This window comes from Heptranchias perlo, chromosome 4 (genome assembly GCF_035084215.1).
Source record: "Heptranchias perlo isolate sHepPer1 chromosome 4, sHepPer1.hap1, whole genome shotgun sequence".
NCBI classification, from domain to species: Eukaryota; Metazoa; Chordata; class Chondrichthyes; order Hexanchiformes; family Hexanchidae; genus Heptranchias; species Heptranchias perlo.
This window is the reverse complement of record NC_090328.1, coordinates 88,239,094-88,257,916: the sequence shown is the minus strand read 5'-3', so window position 1 is coordinate 88,257,916 and position 18,823 is coordinate 88,239,094. Positions and strand designations below refer to the sequence as shown.

Sequence of the window (18,823 nt, the reverse complement as noted above, 5' to 3'; positions counted from 1 at the left end):
ATAGAAACATAGAAAATAGGAGCAGGAGTAGGCCATTTGGCCCTTCAAGCCTGCGCCGCCGTTCAATATGATCATGGCTGATCCTCTATCTCAATACCATATTCCTGCTCTCGCCCCATATCCCTGGATGCCATTTGTGTTTAGAAATCTATCTAGCTCCTTATATATATTCAGTGACTTGACCTCCACAGCCTTCTGTGGAGGAGAATTCCAAAGGTTCACCACCCTCTGAGTGAAGAAATTTCTCCTCATCTCAGTCCTAAATGTCCTACCCTGTATCCTGAGACTGTGACCCCTCGTTCTCGACCCTCAAGCCAGGGGAAACATCCTCTCTGCATCCAATCTGTCTAGCCCTGTCAGAATTTTATATGTTTCAATGAGATCCCCTCTCATTCTTCTAAACTCTAGTGAATACAATTGTAAACAATTTTACAACACCAAGTTATAGTCCAGCAATTTTATTTTAAATTCACAAGCTTTCGGAGGCTACCTCCTTCGTCAGGTGAACGATTTTCACATCGTTCACCTGACGAAGGAGGTAGCCTCCGAAAGCTTGTGAATTTAAAATAAAATTGCTGGACTATAACTTGGTGTTGTAAAATTGTTTACAATTGTCAACCCCAGTCCATCACCGGCATCTCCACACTAGTGAATACAGGCCTAGTCGACCCAATCTCTCCTCTTTCCTTTCTCTTCAATATGATATCTCAACTGCCACCCAAAAATTCTCCATTTTCTTACCAATACTCACTACTTACTTCCCCAAACCACTTCATTAGTCTCACACCACTCCTAAATTTTTACAAACCAAAAAACCTGCTCCCACAAACTACATTGTCTTGACTACCATAACCAATGCCACAAAACATCCACTTCCTTATAACAGTCCATATCCTCTGACTCTCTGTAAGCAATGCTGCGGGAGATGAGCTAGTATATTAAAAATGGTCTAACCTACATTTTATGTCCATCACATCATGCTGTTGCATTTTTTGATTTGCAGCTTTGTATCTATCCCAACTCACCGATGCAGACTCATGAAAATCTACCAAATCTGAAACTCAACTGATCAAATCACTCAAAAGAAATAAAAATCCTTTTCGTCTCCATTTTTTTTTCTTCAACAACTGAAATTTCTAACGTTGAAAATAAGGTTTATAATGTTACAGCATAAAAAAACATTTCACAATAACATGGCTAAACTGAACTATAAAATTATGCTTTTGAGTACCTTTATCAATGAAGGCCTCAGCCTTGCATAGCAACCCTTTGCATGATTTCCCAGCATGAAGTGTAGGACTCCCATTGCAAGTGGAAGGGTAGGTCTCCTTATGGTATAAACGAATGAACTTTTCTAAGTGATTTGAAAAAAAGCTTCAAAATTAATTTTTCAGAAAGTTTCACATCAACTGCTTAAGTTTTAGTTAAAAAAGCACAAGTCAGTGACCACTGGTTAGTCAGAGAGACAAAGAAAGGGATTTTACCACTCGCTGTCTATTACAATCCAAAATCAATTATTTATTACTGGCGGATTCTTAGAATTTGAAAATAATGACTAATAAAATATTTAATTAAACATTTCATTTAATTTTACTTAGTGATTTGAGATTTGATTACAAAGATACTGGAATCAAATTCTGTAGGTTTTTCAAGTAAACGTCTCACAAAGAGGCTATTTGCTGGCAACTATACTTTTGTTTATACTTTCAGATCAAAAGTATTCTCATTAAGGTAAAAAGAGAATTTTGGAATTTGTTTGAATAAAAATATTCCTGTTGCATTGCTGCCAAACTGAATGATCACTACCCCAGTATGTCAAACCCCAACATCACCTTAAATAGTGGATGCATTGGTGATCATCTTCCAAAATTCTATAGACTCTGGAATAATTCCTACAGGTTGGAGGGTGGCAAATGGGATAACCCCACTATTTTTTTTTTAAAAAAGGAGGGAGAGAAAAAAACAGGAAATTACAGACCAGTTAGCCTAACATCAGTAGTGGGGAAAATGCTAGTCTATTATAAAAGATGTGATAACAGAACACTTGGAGGGCATTAATGGGATTGGACAAAGTCAGCATGGGTTTATGAAAGGGAAATCATGCTTAACAAATCTACTGGAATTTTTTGAGGATATAATTAGTAGAATAGATAGGGGAGAACCAGTGGATGTGGTGTATTTGGATTTTCAGAAGGCTCTTGATAAGGTCCCACATAAGAGGTTAGTGTGCAGAATTAAAGCACATGGGATTGGGGGGAATATACTGGCATGGATTGAGAATTGGTTGACAGACAGGAAACAGAGTAGGAATAAATGGGTCTTTTTCCGGGTGGCAGGCAGTGACTAGTGGGGTACCGCAGGGATCAGTGCTTGGGCCCCAGCTATTCACAATATATATCAATGATTTGTATGAGGGAACTAAATGTAACATTTCCAAGTTTGCAGACGACACAAAGCTGGGGTGAAATGTGAGCTGTGAGGAGGATGCAAAGAGGCTCCAATGTGATTTAGACAAGTTGGGTGAGTAGACAAGTTGGGTGAGTGGACAAGAAGATGGCAGATGCAGTATAACATGGATAAATGTGAGGTTATCCACTTTGGTTGTAAAAACAGAAAGGCAGATTATTATCTGAATGGTGATAGATTGGGAAAAGGGGAGGTGCAATGAGACCTGGGTGTCCTTGTACACCAGTTGCTGAAAGCGAGCATTCAGGTGCAGCAAGCAGTTAGGAAGGCGAATGGTATGTTGACCTTTGTTGCAAGAGGATTTGAGTACAGGAGCAGGGATGTTTTACTGCAATTATACAGGGCCTTGGTGAGACCACATCTGGAGTATTGTGTGCAGTTTTGGTCTCCTTATCTGAGGAAGGATGTCCTTGCCATGGAGGGAGTGCAACAAAGGTTTACCAGACTGATTCCTGGGATGGCAGGACAGACGTATTAGGAGAGATTGGGTCGACTAGGCCTATATTCACTAGAGTTTAGAAGAATGAGAGGTGATCTCATCGAAACATATAAAGTTCTAACAGAACGAGACAGACTAGATGCAGGGAGGATGTTCCCGATGGCTGGGGAGTCCGGAACCAAGGGGTCACTGCCTCAGGATACGGGGTATGCTATTTAGAACCGAGATGAGGAGAAATTTCTTCACTCAGAGGGTGGTGAACCTGTGGAATTCTCTACCACAGAAGGCAATGGAGGCCAAGTCATTAGATGTATTCAAGAAGGAGATAGATATATTTCTTAATGCTAAAGGAATCTAGGGATATGGGGAAAAAGTGGGAACAGGGCACTGAGTTAGACGATCAGCCGTAATCATTTTGAATGGCGGAGCAGGCCCCAAGGGCGGAATGGTCTACTCTTGCTCCTATTTTCTATGTTTATGTTAAAGTAACAGTTTAAAAAAAAGTGTCAGTGTCTCATTTTGAAAAGTAGGAACTGAGCTGCATGGATTTGTAGGAATTAATATCAAGATTCTTTTGTACTTGTTGTTTCCCAAAGTTGTAACAATGTACAGTAATTTGTATGTTAACTTTCTTTTGTTCTTTTACATAGGTTCTGGCACTCCCAAAAAATTCAAAGGTGAAGTTGGGAAAGGATTACCAAAGTTCAGATCTGAAAAGTTTAGCTCCAAAAAGTTAGCAAATGCTACTGGAAAAGTGAATGTAACAGAGTTTAAGGGGAAGCAGCAGACTGGAAATAAGAGGAAGCAGTCAGCTGGAAATGAAGAGGGTATGTCGCTGATTGTATTTCATTCGGGTTGGTTCTCTTATTTGAGTTTTGTTTCATTAAGCAGACCTTCAGACATAGTATGAAAATAAAAATAACTGCTAACCTTTTCAAATGATAAAGTCCATCTTCTAAAATTTGTGTGTAAATATTGATGGAAATTATTGGCTGGATTATGCTAATCTCAAGTTTTGCCTAATGTGTATATAATACGACCGTACCTATAATTTATTCCCCTTAAATTATACATAGTTTCTTCAAATGTTTTGGATTAACATTCCAAGCTATTTTTTATACCCATCAATAAATAGAAGCAATATGAAAATGAGTGCCTAGGCTCATAGATGTGAAAAACCTCTGTTAGTGGCAGCAAGTTTTTTTTTCAAACCATCTGTATATTTAACACGGATTTTGCGAGAAAGCACTCTGCAGTTTTGTCAATCTTGTTTTATGTTTTGTGATCATTGCCGGAAAAAAATGGTATTGCTTTGAGGATGATGACCGCTGTGCCTCATTTGTGTCTGTGCTGACTACTGCATCGCTGAGCAATGGGTTGTAGTTCTCCATGTGGTGATTTCTTGATCTCGGCCTTGCTCTTGCAAAATTAAATGATTTTCCCTGATGTGCAGGGAATGGAAATGGAGAACAAGGAAAATTACACTACCCTTATGCACCTCTTGGTCTCTGGTTACAAAGTACCAACAACAAAACCTTTGGATTGGGAAGATGTGAAGGAGTTATCAGCTGTTGTTTTTAAGCTTAAAAGAATCTTATTTGTAGTCTAATGTTAACTTTAATCATTTTAGATCCTGCCTCTTTTATTTTAATATTTCTTGCTGTGGTCAAACAGGTAAAATAATTCAGGTTATTGACTTCCAGGCATCATTGGCGCTTTTCCTTCTTGTGGATTAGATAGAACAGGTCTCTTATTTTTTTTGTTGAGTTTATCAATAACGTGGCTGGATAGTGCCTTGTACTTGATTCTGAGTGTATGCCGCAATCTACCCATGGTATTTTAAAATGGGTATAAACTGTTAATTTGTGCTACATATAATGTGAAGCTTGTGATCTATATAATGTGAAGCTAGCAACATTTTGTGTTATTTTAGGCACAGTAGGAAAGAAACCTAAATGGGATGATTTCAAAAAGCAAAAGAAAGAACTAAAGCAGAACAGACAACAGGACAAGAAAACCAACTATGATTTAATTATCCGATCAAAGCAGATCTGGGAAAGTGTAAGAAGGTACTTTTAACAAAGTTCAACTTAATTATCACTGGTCTTGAAGTTAAATTTAAGTGCTGATTAAGTCACAATGTTATATAATCTAATTCCTATAAAAATTCCTGGTTGGAAGGCTGACTCCCATCTAAGTTGAGCACTAGTCTTCTGATCACAAAGCTGTAAGTTTGAATTCCATTGTTGCGCCTTTCTTGAACTTGTTTACACTCTTTTACCATAAAGATTTTTTTGCTGTATAACAGACAAGTCACCTCATTCCAATTTGATCATTTTAACTGCAGCCAGAAATAGGAGCAGGAGTAGGCCAATCGGCCCCTCGAGCCTGCTCCGCCATTCAAAAAGATCATGGCTGATCTGATCCTAACCTCAAATCTAAATTCATGTCCAATTTCCTGCCCGCTCCCCGTAACCCCTAATTCCCTTTACTTCTAGGAAACTGTCTATTTCTGTTTTAAATTTATTTAATGATGTAGCTTCCTGGGGCAGCAAATTCCACAGACCTACTACCCTCTGAGTGAAGAAGTTTCTCCTCATCTCAGTTTTGAAAGAGCAGCCCCTTATTCTAAGATTATGCCCCCTAGTTCTAGTTTCCCCATCCTTGGGAACATCTTTACCGCATCCACCCGATCAAGCCCTTCACAATCTTATATGTTTCAATAAGATCGCCTGTCATTCTTCTGAACTCCAATGAGTAGAGTCCCAATTTACTCAACTTCTCCTCATATGTCTGCCCCCTCATCCCCGGGATTAACCGAGTGAACCTTCTTTGTACTGCCTCGAGAGCAAGTATGTCTTTTCTTAAGTACAGTCTGTAGATTCCTTGCATTATACACGTCTTCATAGGTGCCGCTGCGGATCATCTGGATCAGCTCGAAGTCCAGCTGCGGTTTTATCCTCAGAATATCGACCCCGTGGGCTCATCTCTCACTCCCTTGGCGGTGCAGTTTCACACCACTCCTTGGTAACTGCACGGCCTTGTCCAGTCTCTATCCTAGCTAGGTGGGTATGTACATAGGTCATTCAATGTGCAATGACTTCACATGTGCCACTGTGCAGTGCAGTCCAGAACCCAGCTTGTGGTCATCCTGCAGCCTTGGACAAGAGTGGATGCAACTGAAGGGCAACAGTCAAGTTCAACTGAGGGAATGTTTTCGCGGTTAGTGTTGATGTATGTGGCTTTGGCAGTATAAGGAGAGGTCAGACATCACATCCGGACTGGTGGTATATGGTGACAAAGTATATTGAGAAATTATTGTTTACCTATTTTGGCAGATTGTTATAAGATTTAAAAACTTACCTTAGTGATGTGACTGCATCAGATTCAGATACTTAGCTGGATTATGTATTCCTGCTGATGCTTTCTCTCTGCCATGTCTTCCCAAATTAAACTAGTATAAGATTGCCACTAATAAACCCAATAAGGAATTCAGGAGAAACTTTTTTACTCAGAATGGTGAGAATGTGGAACTTGCTACCACATGGAGTGGTTGAGCCGATTAGCGTAGATACATTTAAGGGGAAGCTAGATAAGTACATGAGGGAGAACGGAATAGAAGAATATGCTGCGAGGATGAGATGTAATGTGGAAGGAGGCTTGTGTGGAATGTAAACACCGGCATAGACCTGTTGGGCCAAATGGCCTGCTTCTGTGCTATAAAATTCTATATAAAAGGATCAAATCACAATTTAAAAATGATTGGAATGAATGAAAAATGTAATAATAAAAGATGGAAAATCTAATTTATACAGTGTGGTTGTACCAAAATGTATAGATTTCAAGTATTGCATCAAAAATAAACTCAAATATTGCAGAACTGATTTTAAAAAATAACCTAATGTAACAACTGATACTGATTTCAGTTCACAAATCTAATCACTTACTTTGTTCTGCATTTTAAATTTAATTTCTTCTGCACAGATGTTCCTTCAATGACCTGCCTTTCACCATGTTTTTCTCAGCAAGCAAAAAACTGCAGGATTTTAATAGGTGCAGTTTTTAAAAAAAAAATGTGTATATATATATATAACTGTGTGTGTGTGTATATATATATATATATATATATATATAGACACACACACAGTTATTGGAAAGCTTACTCTAGAGGCAAGGAAAGAAAATGATTTATGCTTGAATTGACAACCCTTTATTGTAGGAAAAGTGCAGGGAGTAACAATACTCAAACCTCAACACCTTCCCATTTATTGTAGGGCATGTATAGTGAATGATACATACTCTAGCTTAATTGTGTGCACATATGTTTTTCTTAAAAATAATACTTGTTAATAAGTAATGCGGTAATACTACCACCTACAATCTGCAGTTTGAAATGTATAATCATTTTATTGCAAGTGCTCCAAGCATTCCTATTTATCAAGGCTGGTGTTCTGAACCTGGGTTCAACTAATCATTGCATCTGTTGCTTCTATTCACCTGCATTCTAATGTTTCCAAGTACTATATAATAACATGATACATAAGGTGGTGTCGGCTTAATTATTGAGTAATGGGCTTGCCAAAAAAAGAATTGGGTGATGGCAATGGAGATAATTATATCACATAGTTAAATGGAGAAATGGTGATTAAAAATAAGAGTATACTTCTTGTTTGATTTTTGATCACAGTAACAGGTGGGATAAGAAATTAAGAATGAAAAACATCTTAACAGCTGGATTGAGGTTATACACATCCATAGCTAGCAAGTTCAAAAGGGAAATGGAGAGAACAACTGACTTAAAAACACATCTGGTGACCTAACTATGGGGTGGTGGGAGGAGCTGGTTTGCTGTGCTGAACAAGGCAAACTGAAATATTGAGCCTTGGTTTTTGAAGTGATTTACAGCTGTATGTTGTCCACTGTCAGTAAAGTTTAAATTAAGAACAATCTCTAGTCTATAGTAGGTATTATATGAGAGATTAAAATGTTCCTTTATGAAGTCACTTGTGGGCAGAACTGCATGTTTTTGGCAAAAGTACTTATCCACTTGTGTGATTTGGGGGAAATATAGTTCTCCTGCTTTTAGAGCATTCTCTTTTCATTCCATCATAAGGTTGCTTCAGACCAGCAATTTAAGTTATTGAATGTAGTGGATTGTTCAACATTCAGATATTGGGGTAACACAGTCATGGATGTCAATTCCAGATCCATCAGTTTGAAAATTCTTTATTAGTTACATCATAGAGCTGACAGTAATTGCCATGAATGTGCTGTAGTTTTGACCATAACCTAGCTGTTTTTTCTGGTATTAACTATGTGTAGGTGACAAATGTTATGGATTCCTTGCAGAATCACCTTCAAGGATAATTGTTTGTAAAAACAATATTTGTTTGCAAAATAAAATAGCAAAGTGCTTTTGTCTAATTTTAGAGATATTAATTGATTAAAATTGTTTTAGGCTTTTAAATCACCTTTTGGAAAGTGTGCATCCTGTAAGAGTGACAGTAAAATAGCTTTCATTTACTTTATTTTTTTAAATGTTTTTAATTTGCTTTGTAGAAAAGACTGCAGTAAAGAGAAGAAAGCAGAACTTATGAAAGAATTGCAGAAGCTAGTCCATGGGAACATTAAAAATGTATGGCTTTTTTCCAGTTGTGCTTGCAACCTTTCGCTGTGACTTATGCTTTGGTTAAGTAAACTTCATATGTGCATAACACTCCAGATATCACACACTGTTTAATGCAAGTTTCTGTATCACACTTAATACCAGACGTTTCCAACTTCTTAATTGTCCTTTGTGTTCTGATCCATAGCCTGACCTATAAATGACATCAGTATTAATTTCAAAAGTAGAGTAATTGCACTCTGTAGCCTTAAAGAGACTCTCATCTACACTTCATCAGCAGAATAATGCTTTGTTTTGCATTGTATAATGTTCCTGTCCTTAAAAAAATGGCTTAACCACAATGGTGCCATGAGGAGTTCTGCACATTCTTAGCGTATGCATCACATTTCAGATGTAATATTTCAAATGCCAAATGTTGAAAATAAAGAGAAAGAAGGGCTGTCACTTCATGCTGCTTTTTATTTTCCTGGCTTGGAACAGGAAATTTTTAGTCTGCCAAACTTCTCTCTTCAGATAGCAATTAAATTCTGACTTCAGGCTGTTTTTACATTCAGCAAATAGACTGTGATTTTAAAGGAACAGGTAAATTAAACACCGTTCCATGTCAGTTTTAATGCTCCTGTCTACAAAACAGTGTATCATCTGACTTACTGTGAGCGATGCCACAGAGACCCACCAGGACATGTGATTTCCAAGACTTCTGAGCATTGGATTCTTACGTTGATACAAAAATGCCATTGAAAGTTCAGTGTTGGCTCCCAATCTATTTCAAGTCTTCCTGTGGATTTTGTGTTACCCTGAAAGTATCTCACTGGCTCCATAATATATCAATAAACTAGAAATTATAACGTTTTTATGGCTAAAGAGATTGCAGATTTTGTTTTTTTTTAGCTTGAATTGTGATTTATCATCTCTTTCCAGATTGCTTTTGCACATGATTCTGCCCGAGTTATCCAGTGTTACGTTCAGTTTGGGGATGAATGGCAAAGGCAAGAAGCCTTTGAGGAATTGAAAGGTATTCAAAAAAAACTTTGTATGGTCTTCGTTACATTGAGGAAAGATGTTTTCTAAAAGATTTCCTTTCTCTTGATTTTGACTTGTGTTTTGTTTCCAGGGCATTTGGTTGACTTGAGTAAATCCAAATATGGCAGGCATATTGTGAAAAAATTTCTAATGTATGGGTAAGTAGAATGTTTGGAGATAATTGTGATCCTGGAGGCAATGATGCAGAACTTTGCATTTGACAAAAATGTTTCTGTAACTGTTGGGACTTGTTCCTGGTGTTCGGTTTTAATCCACCAAACAAAATCAATTTATAATTGGTAAATTGTCCTTGGACTTGATATCAATTCTCCACTTGTTACTCATTAACATTTTCTCAGGGCCATAATCCCAAGCAGTAACTTACATGATCACTCTTAGCTAGGCTCCAACACACTGCATTGTTGAGTTATGGGATGTGGGTCTGCACCTGTGATTTCTGAATGGTGGGTTTCTTTCATGTCAGCAGGAGACATTCCTGAGTGGAGGCTAGGCACTTTCCACAGGAAATTGAAAGGGAAGTTTCAATATAGGACTGATAGTTCTTAAGACTGTAAGCCTGGTCTTACTGGAGCACCCTCACTTGCTTTATGGATGCTGGGATAACCCTGCCTCCCAATGCCATTCTTTGCCCCTTTTTGCTGGAGAGCAAGAAAGAGACAGTGAACAGCATTGATTTCCAGCTCAGTCAACATGATGTTGATGTGCCGAGGCAAGTGAAGCCACAGGTCAATAAGCGACTAACAAAGAACATTGCACTCAAGAATTTGCTAAATCAGATGAAGAAAGGCAACTGTCAATCTCCCATTATGGAACTCAACCAAATCTTGACTGTTTTTCAGCCAAATATTTAAGTTTTACAATGTTGGTAATTTTTTTGATTAATTTTGAACGTTAGTGGTAAGCATTCTAAGTGTAAACTTGTGCTACTTGAACAATATGATTGAATTTCGCATTCAGTTTGAGGGAGAGAAGAGTAAGTCTAAAACTAGTGTGTTAAATTTAAATAAGGGCAATTATGAGGGCATGAAGACAGAGCTGGCTAAAGTGAACTACGAACATAAGTTAAGGGCTATGTCTGTAGAGATGCAGTGGTAGACATTTAATGAGATATTTCATAACACTTAGCAAAGATACATTCCATTGAGAAAGAAAGACTCTAGGACAAGGACGTACCATCCGTGGCTAACTAAGGAAGTTAAAGATTGAAAGAAAAAGCATACAATTCCGGGAAGATTAGTGGCAGGTCAGACGATTGGACACAATATTTAAAAAAAAGCAAAGAATGACTAAAAGAATAATAAGGAGGGAGAAATTAGAGTACAAGAGAAAGCTAGCTAGACTTATAAAAACAGATCATAAGAGTTTCTACAGGTATTTAAAAAGGATAAGAGTAAGTAAAGTGAGCGTTGGTCCTCTAGAGAGAGAGTCTGGGGAATTAATAATGGAGAATAAGGAAATGGCGGATGAATTAAACAGATATTTTGCGTCGGTCTTCACTGTAGAGGATACAAATAACATGTCAGAAATAATTGTGAATCAAGAGGTGAAAGGAAGGGAGGAACTTAAAACATTTACAATCACCAGGGAAAAGGTTCTGAAAAAATTATTAGAACTAAAAGCTGACAAGTCCCCAGGTTCTGACGGACTTCATCCTAGGATCTTAAAAGAAGTGGCTGCAGGGATAGTAGATGCATTGGTATTAATTTTCCAAAATTCCCTAGATTCTGGAAGGGTCCCATCAGATTGGAAAATAGCGAATGTAACTCCTCTATTCAAGAAAGAAGGGAGACAGAAAGCAGGAAACTACAGGCCAGTTAGCTTAACATCTGTCATAGGGAAAATGCTAGAATCTATTATTAAGGAGGTTATAGCAGGGCACTTAGATCTCAATGCAATCAGGCAGAATCAACACTGCTTTATGAAAGGGAAATCATGTTTGACTAATTTATTAGAGTTCTTTGAGGAAGTAACAAGGGATGTGGATAAAAGGGATCCTATGGATGTGTGTACTTTGATTTCCAGAAGACATTTGACAAGGTGCCACATCAAAGGCTGCACAAAATAAGAGCTCATGGTGTAGGGGGTAACATATTAGCATGGATAAAGGATTGGTAAGATGTAACAAGTAGAGTGCTACAGGGATCAGTGCTTGGGCCTCAACTATTTATAATCTATATCAATGACTTGGATGAAGGGACTGAATGTATGGTTGCTAAATTTGCTGATGACACAAAGGTAGGTAGGAAAGTAAGTTTTGAAGAGGACATAGGGAGTCTGCAAAGGGTATAGATAGGTTAAGTAAGTGGGCAAAAATTTGGCAGATGGAGTATAATGTGGGAAAATGTGAACTTGTCCACTTTGGCAGGAGGAATAGCAAAGCAATATATTATTTAAATGGAGAGAGATTGCAGAATTGAGGTGCAGAGGGATCTGGGTGTCCTAGTACATGAATCACAAAAAGTTAGTATGCAAGTGATTAGGAAGGCAAATGGAATGTTGTCATTTATTGCAAGAGGAATGGAATATAAAAGTAGAGATGTTTTGCTACAGTTGTACAGGGCATTGGTGAGACCGTATCTAGAATACTGTAAACAATTTTACAACACCAAGTTATAGTCCAGCAATTTTATTTTAAATTCACAAGCTTTCGGAGACTTCCTCCTTCCTCAGGTAAATGTGAGACTTCCTCCTTCCTCAGGTAAATTCCTCACATTTACCTGAGGAAGGAGGAAGTCTCCGAAAGCTTGTGAATTTAAAATAAAATTGCTGGACTATAACTTGGTGTTGTAAAATTGTTTACAATTGTCAACCCCAGTCCATCACCGGCATCTCCACATCATAGAATACTGTATGCAGTTTTGGTCTCCTTTTTTAAGAAAGGACATAATTGCTTTAGAGGTAGTTCAGAGAAGGTTCACTCAACTGATTCCTGGGATGAGGGGGTTATCTTATGAGGAAAGGTTGGACAAGTTGGGCCTGTATACACTGGAGTTTCGAAGAATCTTATTGAAACATACAAGATCCTGAGAGGATTAGAAGGGGTAGATGCTGAGAGGATGTTTCCCCTTGTGGGATAGACTAGAATTAGGGGCCACAGTTTAAAAATAATGGGTCTCCCATTTAAGATGGAGATGAGGAGATTTTTTTTCTGAGGGTTGAGAGTCCGTGGAACTCCCTTCCCCAGAGAGCGGTGGAGGCAGGGTCATTGAATATCTTTTAAGGCTGAGTTAGATAGACTCCTGATTAACAAGGGAGTCAAAGATTATAGTAGGTAGACGGGAAGGTATGGTTGAGGTCACAATCAGATCAGCCATGATCTTATCAAATGGCAGAGCAGGCTTGAGGGGCCAAATGGCCTACTCCTGCTCTTAATTCGTATGTTCGTATCCCTTGCTGCTTTGCAAATTATTACGTTGTCGGTCTAGATTTTATGTTGTGGGATTTTGTCAAACTTGTCATTGTTTCTTTTGGCCGTGGCCTTGGTAGTTAAGTCAGTTACATACTGCTAGCATGTACTGTTTGGATAGCTCTAAGAGTTAGAAGGCCTGCCTTCCAAATGCCAGTTTGGGTGGAATTTTTCCTTTGCTTCTGTTTCTGGGTGCGGTGGGGGTGTCTTGCTATGCTAGAGGGCTCCTTTTCGGAGACTTTTTAGGTTACTTTTGGGTCCCGTGATGGACTGGCTTATGGGCTTGTTGCTCAAGTCCAAATTGTGACCGTTAAACACTAGACCCAGATATCCATGATACATATATACGTTTAAGAAAGTTTATTAAGCCGGCATGAACAATAGCACAGTAAGCAAGTAGTTGATGAGGTACGTTTGCAATCAAGACACCTGAAGGGATTTCAGTGGCACCATGCGGACAGCCAGTACACCCTTGTGGGTGATTCCTTAGAAGCTGAAAAAAGCCCCAAGTCTGGATTTATAATCTGGCTCCAAGCCAATCAGAGCGTTTACATGTTACGCACCCCTCTAACTTTCTAAATTCTTCTGGGTCATAGTGTCCGGCGGAAGCAGAAGAATGAGAACCCCAACCATTTTGAAACATCCTTGCTAAAACTGCATTGATAACTTCTGAGTTTGTCCCAAGACACTTGCTTCACTTAGAAGTATCAGCTTTTGGATTTCTGTTTTAAAGCTGCATTCAGATTTTTATTTCTTGATCTTTCTTTTGCTAGAAATAAGCAACAAGTGGCAGAAGTAATTAAAAGTTTCAAAGGCGAAGTGAAAAAAATGTTACGCCATTCAGAGGCATCGGCGATTGTGGAATATGCATACAATGATAAAGCGATATTAGAACAGAGGAAAATGCTAACAGAGGAACTATATGGAAATACGTTCATGATTTGCAAGGTAATTTTTAACCCTTGTAAGTCCAGAAAAGAATTCATTGCCCATGCCTCTGTCAATTCTAACTTTTTGGCTTGCATACTGTCACTGAAACAAACACTAACATTATAGTAATAAAACTGCTCCATGGCAGGAATATTTGTGTAAACTCGAATAATCACTTAAGCTATTTTAACAAAATTTGAAATGCTTCTGATTATCCTGCCTTTTTTTCCCCCTATATACTGTCTTATTCTAACTTCCTAATTTTTAACCAATTGTTTGAAATATTATAGTTGTGTTCTTCTGCCTCACCACCCACTGCCATTTTGTAGGTAGGACCTACATTGGAAAAAATAATCTAAACTGAATAAAAGATGGTCATAAATTTGACCAGATCAGTTTTTAATTTTTGCACATCGTACTTGGAAAGTCTGTCACAGGGCAATGCAGACCAGTGGTGAAGGATGGTTATTTTTTACCACTGTCACAGTTAGCAATGCTGCTTATTCTTGTACCACTTAAATCATTTAGAGTGAGATTTGAAAAATGGTTCATTCTCTGAATAGTTGCTGATGCAGTCAATGTAATGTCCAAAAGAAGCCCCATTAGAAATGTCAGCATCAGTGAGCGAAAATTTATTATTTTCTCCTGAGTACTTTGGATGAGTACTTGACCTTTAGCTTTATTCACTTATTGGTTTTTGTGCATTATTTCTACCAAATCACAGAATTTTCTCTTTTTATTCTAGTCTTCACAGTGCTAATACCTTGAATAATTCAAATTTATTAGTGACAGTTATAACAGTGTTAAACTTTTCACATGGATGAATGTAAAAGTGTTAACTTTAATGGATGCATTTGGGAGTGTGATAAACTCCTTTATGCAAGTCTTTAATGCTAATTAAAGAATGTCTACAGCTTCCACCATAAAATTCTGGTAGGGAATAGGAACTCTTGCTTTGACTTCACTATCAGCAAGAAGTCTGATAAAGCAGCAAAAATATACTGTAATATTGCAATATTGATCATTAGTGTTTAATAGATGGAGACTACTGTTGTACAGCAATAAATAGGAATATAAATATTTTTCATCTAGTCTTAGACTGATCTGTGCCCTAAAAAAGGTCTTCAGAGATGACTTAGTGCATTAGCACTCCACTGTGTAGAGTAGTGACTTGAGTTTGTGGCCATAGTTCCCCATATATTGAGTTAATCTCATTGGTACTGTTGGGGAGGCACTGAACAGAGGCCAGGTGGTTCACTGGAAGAAGGAGTAAGAAAATAGTTAACATTTCCGTATAACTTCGTTTTTAAACAGATTTGTAAAAAGCTTTTTTTGTTAGTATTTGGATTGAATTGTAACATTGTTTTTGTTTACTAGTCTGTATTTTGTCCAACGTTGGACAAAGTTCTCGAGTCTAATCCCGATAAACGTGAGGGTGTAATGGGAGAAATGAAAGAGATCCTTGCTCCTATGGCACAGAAGTAAGTAAACAGTTAGTGATTTGATAAGTTATTGCATCATTTACATCCCAATGAAACAAGTGATCTGTCTCCAGCTTATTGCGAAACAAAAACATTTCTCTGTATCCAGGACGAGAAGCGACCATCAGGCATGTATGTGCTCACTCCCACCCTTTAGCTGATTTCATCCCAGTACATCAACCATCCAATCCCCCCAGGTCCGACGTGAAACAAAAAAAAGACTATAGCCGATAAATGCATCCTCTACCAATAATTTCCTTCCGACCCCTTATAATCAATTAGGCAAGCCCGAGGAAGTACCAGATCCATTAATTATTTTCCTTTATAATTTACTCTTCCTGTATATTGTGATCACCTCGTTTTGCAGAATTCTATCTAATGCTTTCCTGAACGAATAAGAAATTCTGTTCCAGAGCTAATCCACCCTTTGGGTAAAATAAATCATCTGGAAAACCAACTTCATCCCAATTTTTCAGTTTGCAGTGTGGCCCCTAATTTTACTGTAATACATGATAAGTGCATGATGTCTTTATTAATCTCCCAAACTCCACCCTACATGAACTCCAACTCGTTTGGAACTTTGCCGCCTGCATCCTATCTTGTACAAAGTATCGCTCACTGACACTCGTCAGTTGTGTTCATTCAGTGACAGTAAGACAATATACACGAGCAAAGTTTCACTTTCTCAAAGTTTAATCCTTCAATTAAGGTAAAATACTTACAAAATCAAGCAAACTTGATTCTGGGAAACAAGGTCTATCAGTTATGCAGCGCTTTGAGCTCAAACCTCCTGGGTTGAATCCAAAGTCCTGTTACAATACACTACTTTTTATACCTTTTGAGCTACAAATCACTAATCTAAATGTCCTTGTAAGACATGCAACTTCCTCTCTAAACTACAAGATGTTTACTTTTATGACCAATGGATAAAGATATACTGTTGTTTGACCTGAATGATGGCATCTCATAATGCTTCGCTTCACTTTCCCATAATATCTTGTCTTCCTTCTTTGAGGTCAGTGGACCCACTTCACTAGACTTTCACACAGTACTATGTATGGACCCTTTTGTATTGGACAAGACAAACATGCAGGTGTTTTATCTCTTTCTTGAGCCCCGGTTTGCATTCCAGAAGGGAGAGTAAAGCATGAGATTCTGTGTTCATTCTGTTGTACTTTTGAAAATACGTTTAACCCTTTTCCTGCCCACGCCTGCTAACACCCTGTCTGTATGACTTCCATTGGCCCCGCTAGATTCCTCCATGGTCTTACTCCACTCTACCTCTACAACCTTCTCCAACCGCACATTGCTACTCATGCTTTCTGTTCTATCATCTGTGGTCTACTATAGGTACTTACCTCTGCTTCACCATAGGTGGCGGACTCTTGTCTCCACACCGCCTCCCCGCCCCCACATTCTAGAACGCCCTCTTGTTAAACCCCTCTCCACCTTCAGAAGCCATCTTTTAAAAACATACCTCTTCAACTGTGCCTTTAGTTACATCCCCTAATTTAAATGTAGTTTAACCTGTTAACTGGTCTTTGTTTATTTTCAGAGGGGCAGTAATAAAGCACACTTTGGTACACAAAGCATTTTTGGACTTCTTCACGCACTGCCCTGAAAAAATGAGAGTGGTAAATGATTTTTAAAAAGCTATTCAGTATCTATAGCCATTTGATTATTTTACGGTTGTAATTTGAAGGCTGTTCACAATTTGTGTTTTACTAATCTATTTAGAAAGAGATTCATAATTTGCTATTTTTTTTATTTTAAAAAATATTTTAGTTGGTAGACTCAAACGAAGACTTAAACAAGTGTTGTCGAAATTGTACATTTTTATAGTGTTAAATTTGTTCAGCGAACTCTTAGTTAATCCTTTCTAAACTAAAATATAATTTCAGTTTGAGAGTTGGACCAGTAGTAATAACTAGCTTATTTGAGTATGTAGATGGAAGATACTTTACAAGTTAAAGCCACTCCTATTGTCCCCAGTAAACAATTGCACTGGCCCCATTCATTATTATTTTGTCAGGGACTAGAACACCAGTCAATTTAAAATTTTCATTGTGGAGGCAACTTTTAGTTGAACTTGTGAGTAATGACTCAAAAGTTATAGTTAATGTCCATAATCAAGTGAAGCACCTTGCTATCTTAAAGATTCTATACAAATGTAAGTTGTTGTATAAACTCTCTGAACCAATAGTGGAACTGCTTTAAATGTATTCTGTTATTTAAGCAGGGTTAACTGATGTAATGTTTATGCTCCTTCTGTGTTCCTTTCATTGGAGTACGTTGCTGTGCACTCAATGCTCAGAATTAAAATTAATAATTTGAATGTAGTTTAACCTGTTAACTGGTCTCTGTTCATCTCAGATGGTAATAAAGCACATTGTACACAAAGCATTATATTTCTACCGTTTGAATGTTTGCATTAAAATGTACATAATTTAAACTAACTTATTTTGAAAATCCTTAAGCAGGCTGTTACAAACTGTACATACATCACTACAAAGGGTCTTGTACGGAGCAGTCATGGGTGGAAAAAATTACAATTGATGCATTTGTTTTTTATTAACATGATAGAAGAATGACGCTACCCCTATTCCAGACTAAACTGGGTGCCTTGGAGTGATTTCATTGACTCTTTCAAATGATAAAGCTTGAGTGGCTCACAACTGCCATCTGAAACTTGAGATCATAGTTGTCTTATAATTCTTGCATGTTAATTATGGGGATGGTTTTATTCAGTTTTAGTGAAATTGTTGTCTGGCTAGCTATTGGTGCAGGGGCTGATACTCAGTGTATTGTGTGGTGTTGATGTTCACGCTGAAGGATTGATCGGTTGCTGCCATTACTAGCGGGCTTATTGTGCCAGTAATGGGCTACTGGTAAATGGTATGGTTACAGCAGATATAGAGATAATATTTGAATGCATTTAAAGAATGAACAGCTGGGAGCCCATACATTACATAATGCAATTGAGGAATGTGATTGCTTGATAAATCATGAGTGAAGCTTGAGCAGTTTCTATTGGTCATTTGACCCTTGAGTTGAGATTGCAGCCTTCAAAATACTCACACATATCCATTTTTAATAATTATAATGTTTTTTTTGCCAGCATCTAGTTTGCTTCACTTGGTATAATAGCCAAACTGAAGGATTAATGATTGTAAGTTCTATTATGTCAGTTTGAAAATCATGTACTTTTCTGAATTCAGGAAATGATTGAAGCAGTGAGAGAAGCAGTCATCTATATGGCACACACACATGATGGAAGCAGAGTAGCCATGCAATGTGTATGGCATGGGACCCCAAAAGTAAGCTGAACAGAGAAGCTTTTCCTTTCACTATATTCCTTTAATCATGTCCTACAGTGTCTGAAATGTTTTTTTTGGTCTTGGTGTTTGTTATAAGGTGGATTGTTCTATGGA

The 18,823-nt window shown here is 37.8% G+C and overlaps 1 protein-coding gene across 2 annotated transcripts in view; it reads left to right on the top strand.

Moving 5' to 3' along the window:
- Nucleotides 1-18,823, top strand: part of pum3 (pumilio RNA-binding family member 3) — a 54,957-nt gene that overhangs the window by 17,791 nt on the left and 18,343 nt on the right. For both annotated transcript variants that reach the window (XM_067983282.1, XM_067983283.1), the window contains exons 3-11: nt 3,556-3,732; nt 4,839-4,974; nt 8,465-8,540; nt 9,453-9,546; nt 9,646-9,712; nt 13,755-13,929; nt 15,289-15,392; nt 16,948-17,026; nt 18,611-18,709. In XM_067983282.1, the coding sequence (XP_067839383.1) occupies nt 3,556-3,732; nt 4,839-4,974; nt 8,465-8,540; nt 9,453-9,546; nt 9,646-9,712; nt 13,755-13,929; nt 15,289-15,392; nt 16,948-17,026; nt 18,611-18,709 (1,007 nt within the window). The remainder of the gene's footprint in view (nt 1-3,555; nt 3,733-4,838; nt 4,975-8,464; nt 8,541-9,452; nt 9,547-9,645; nt 9,713-13,754; nt 13,930-15,288; nt 15,393-16,947; nt 17,027-18,610; nt 18,710-18,823) is intronic.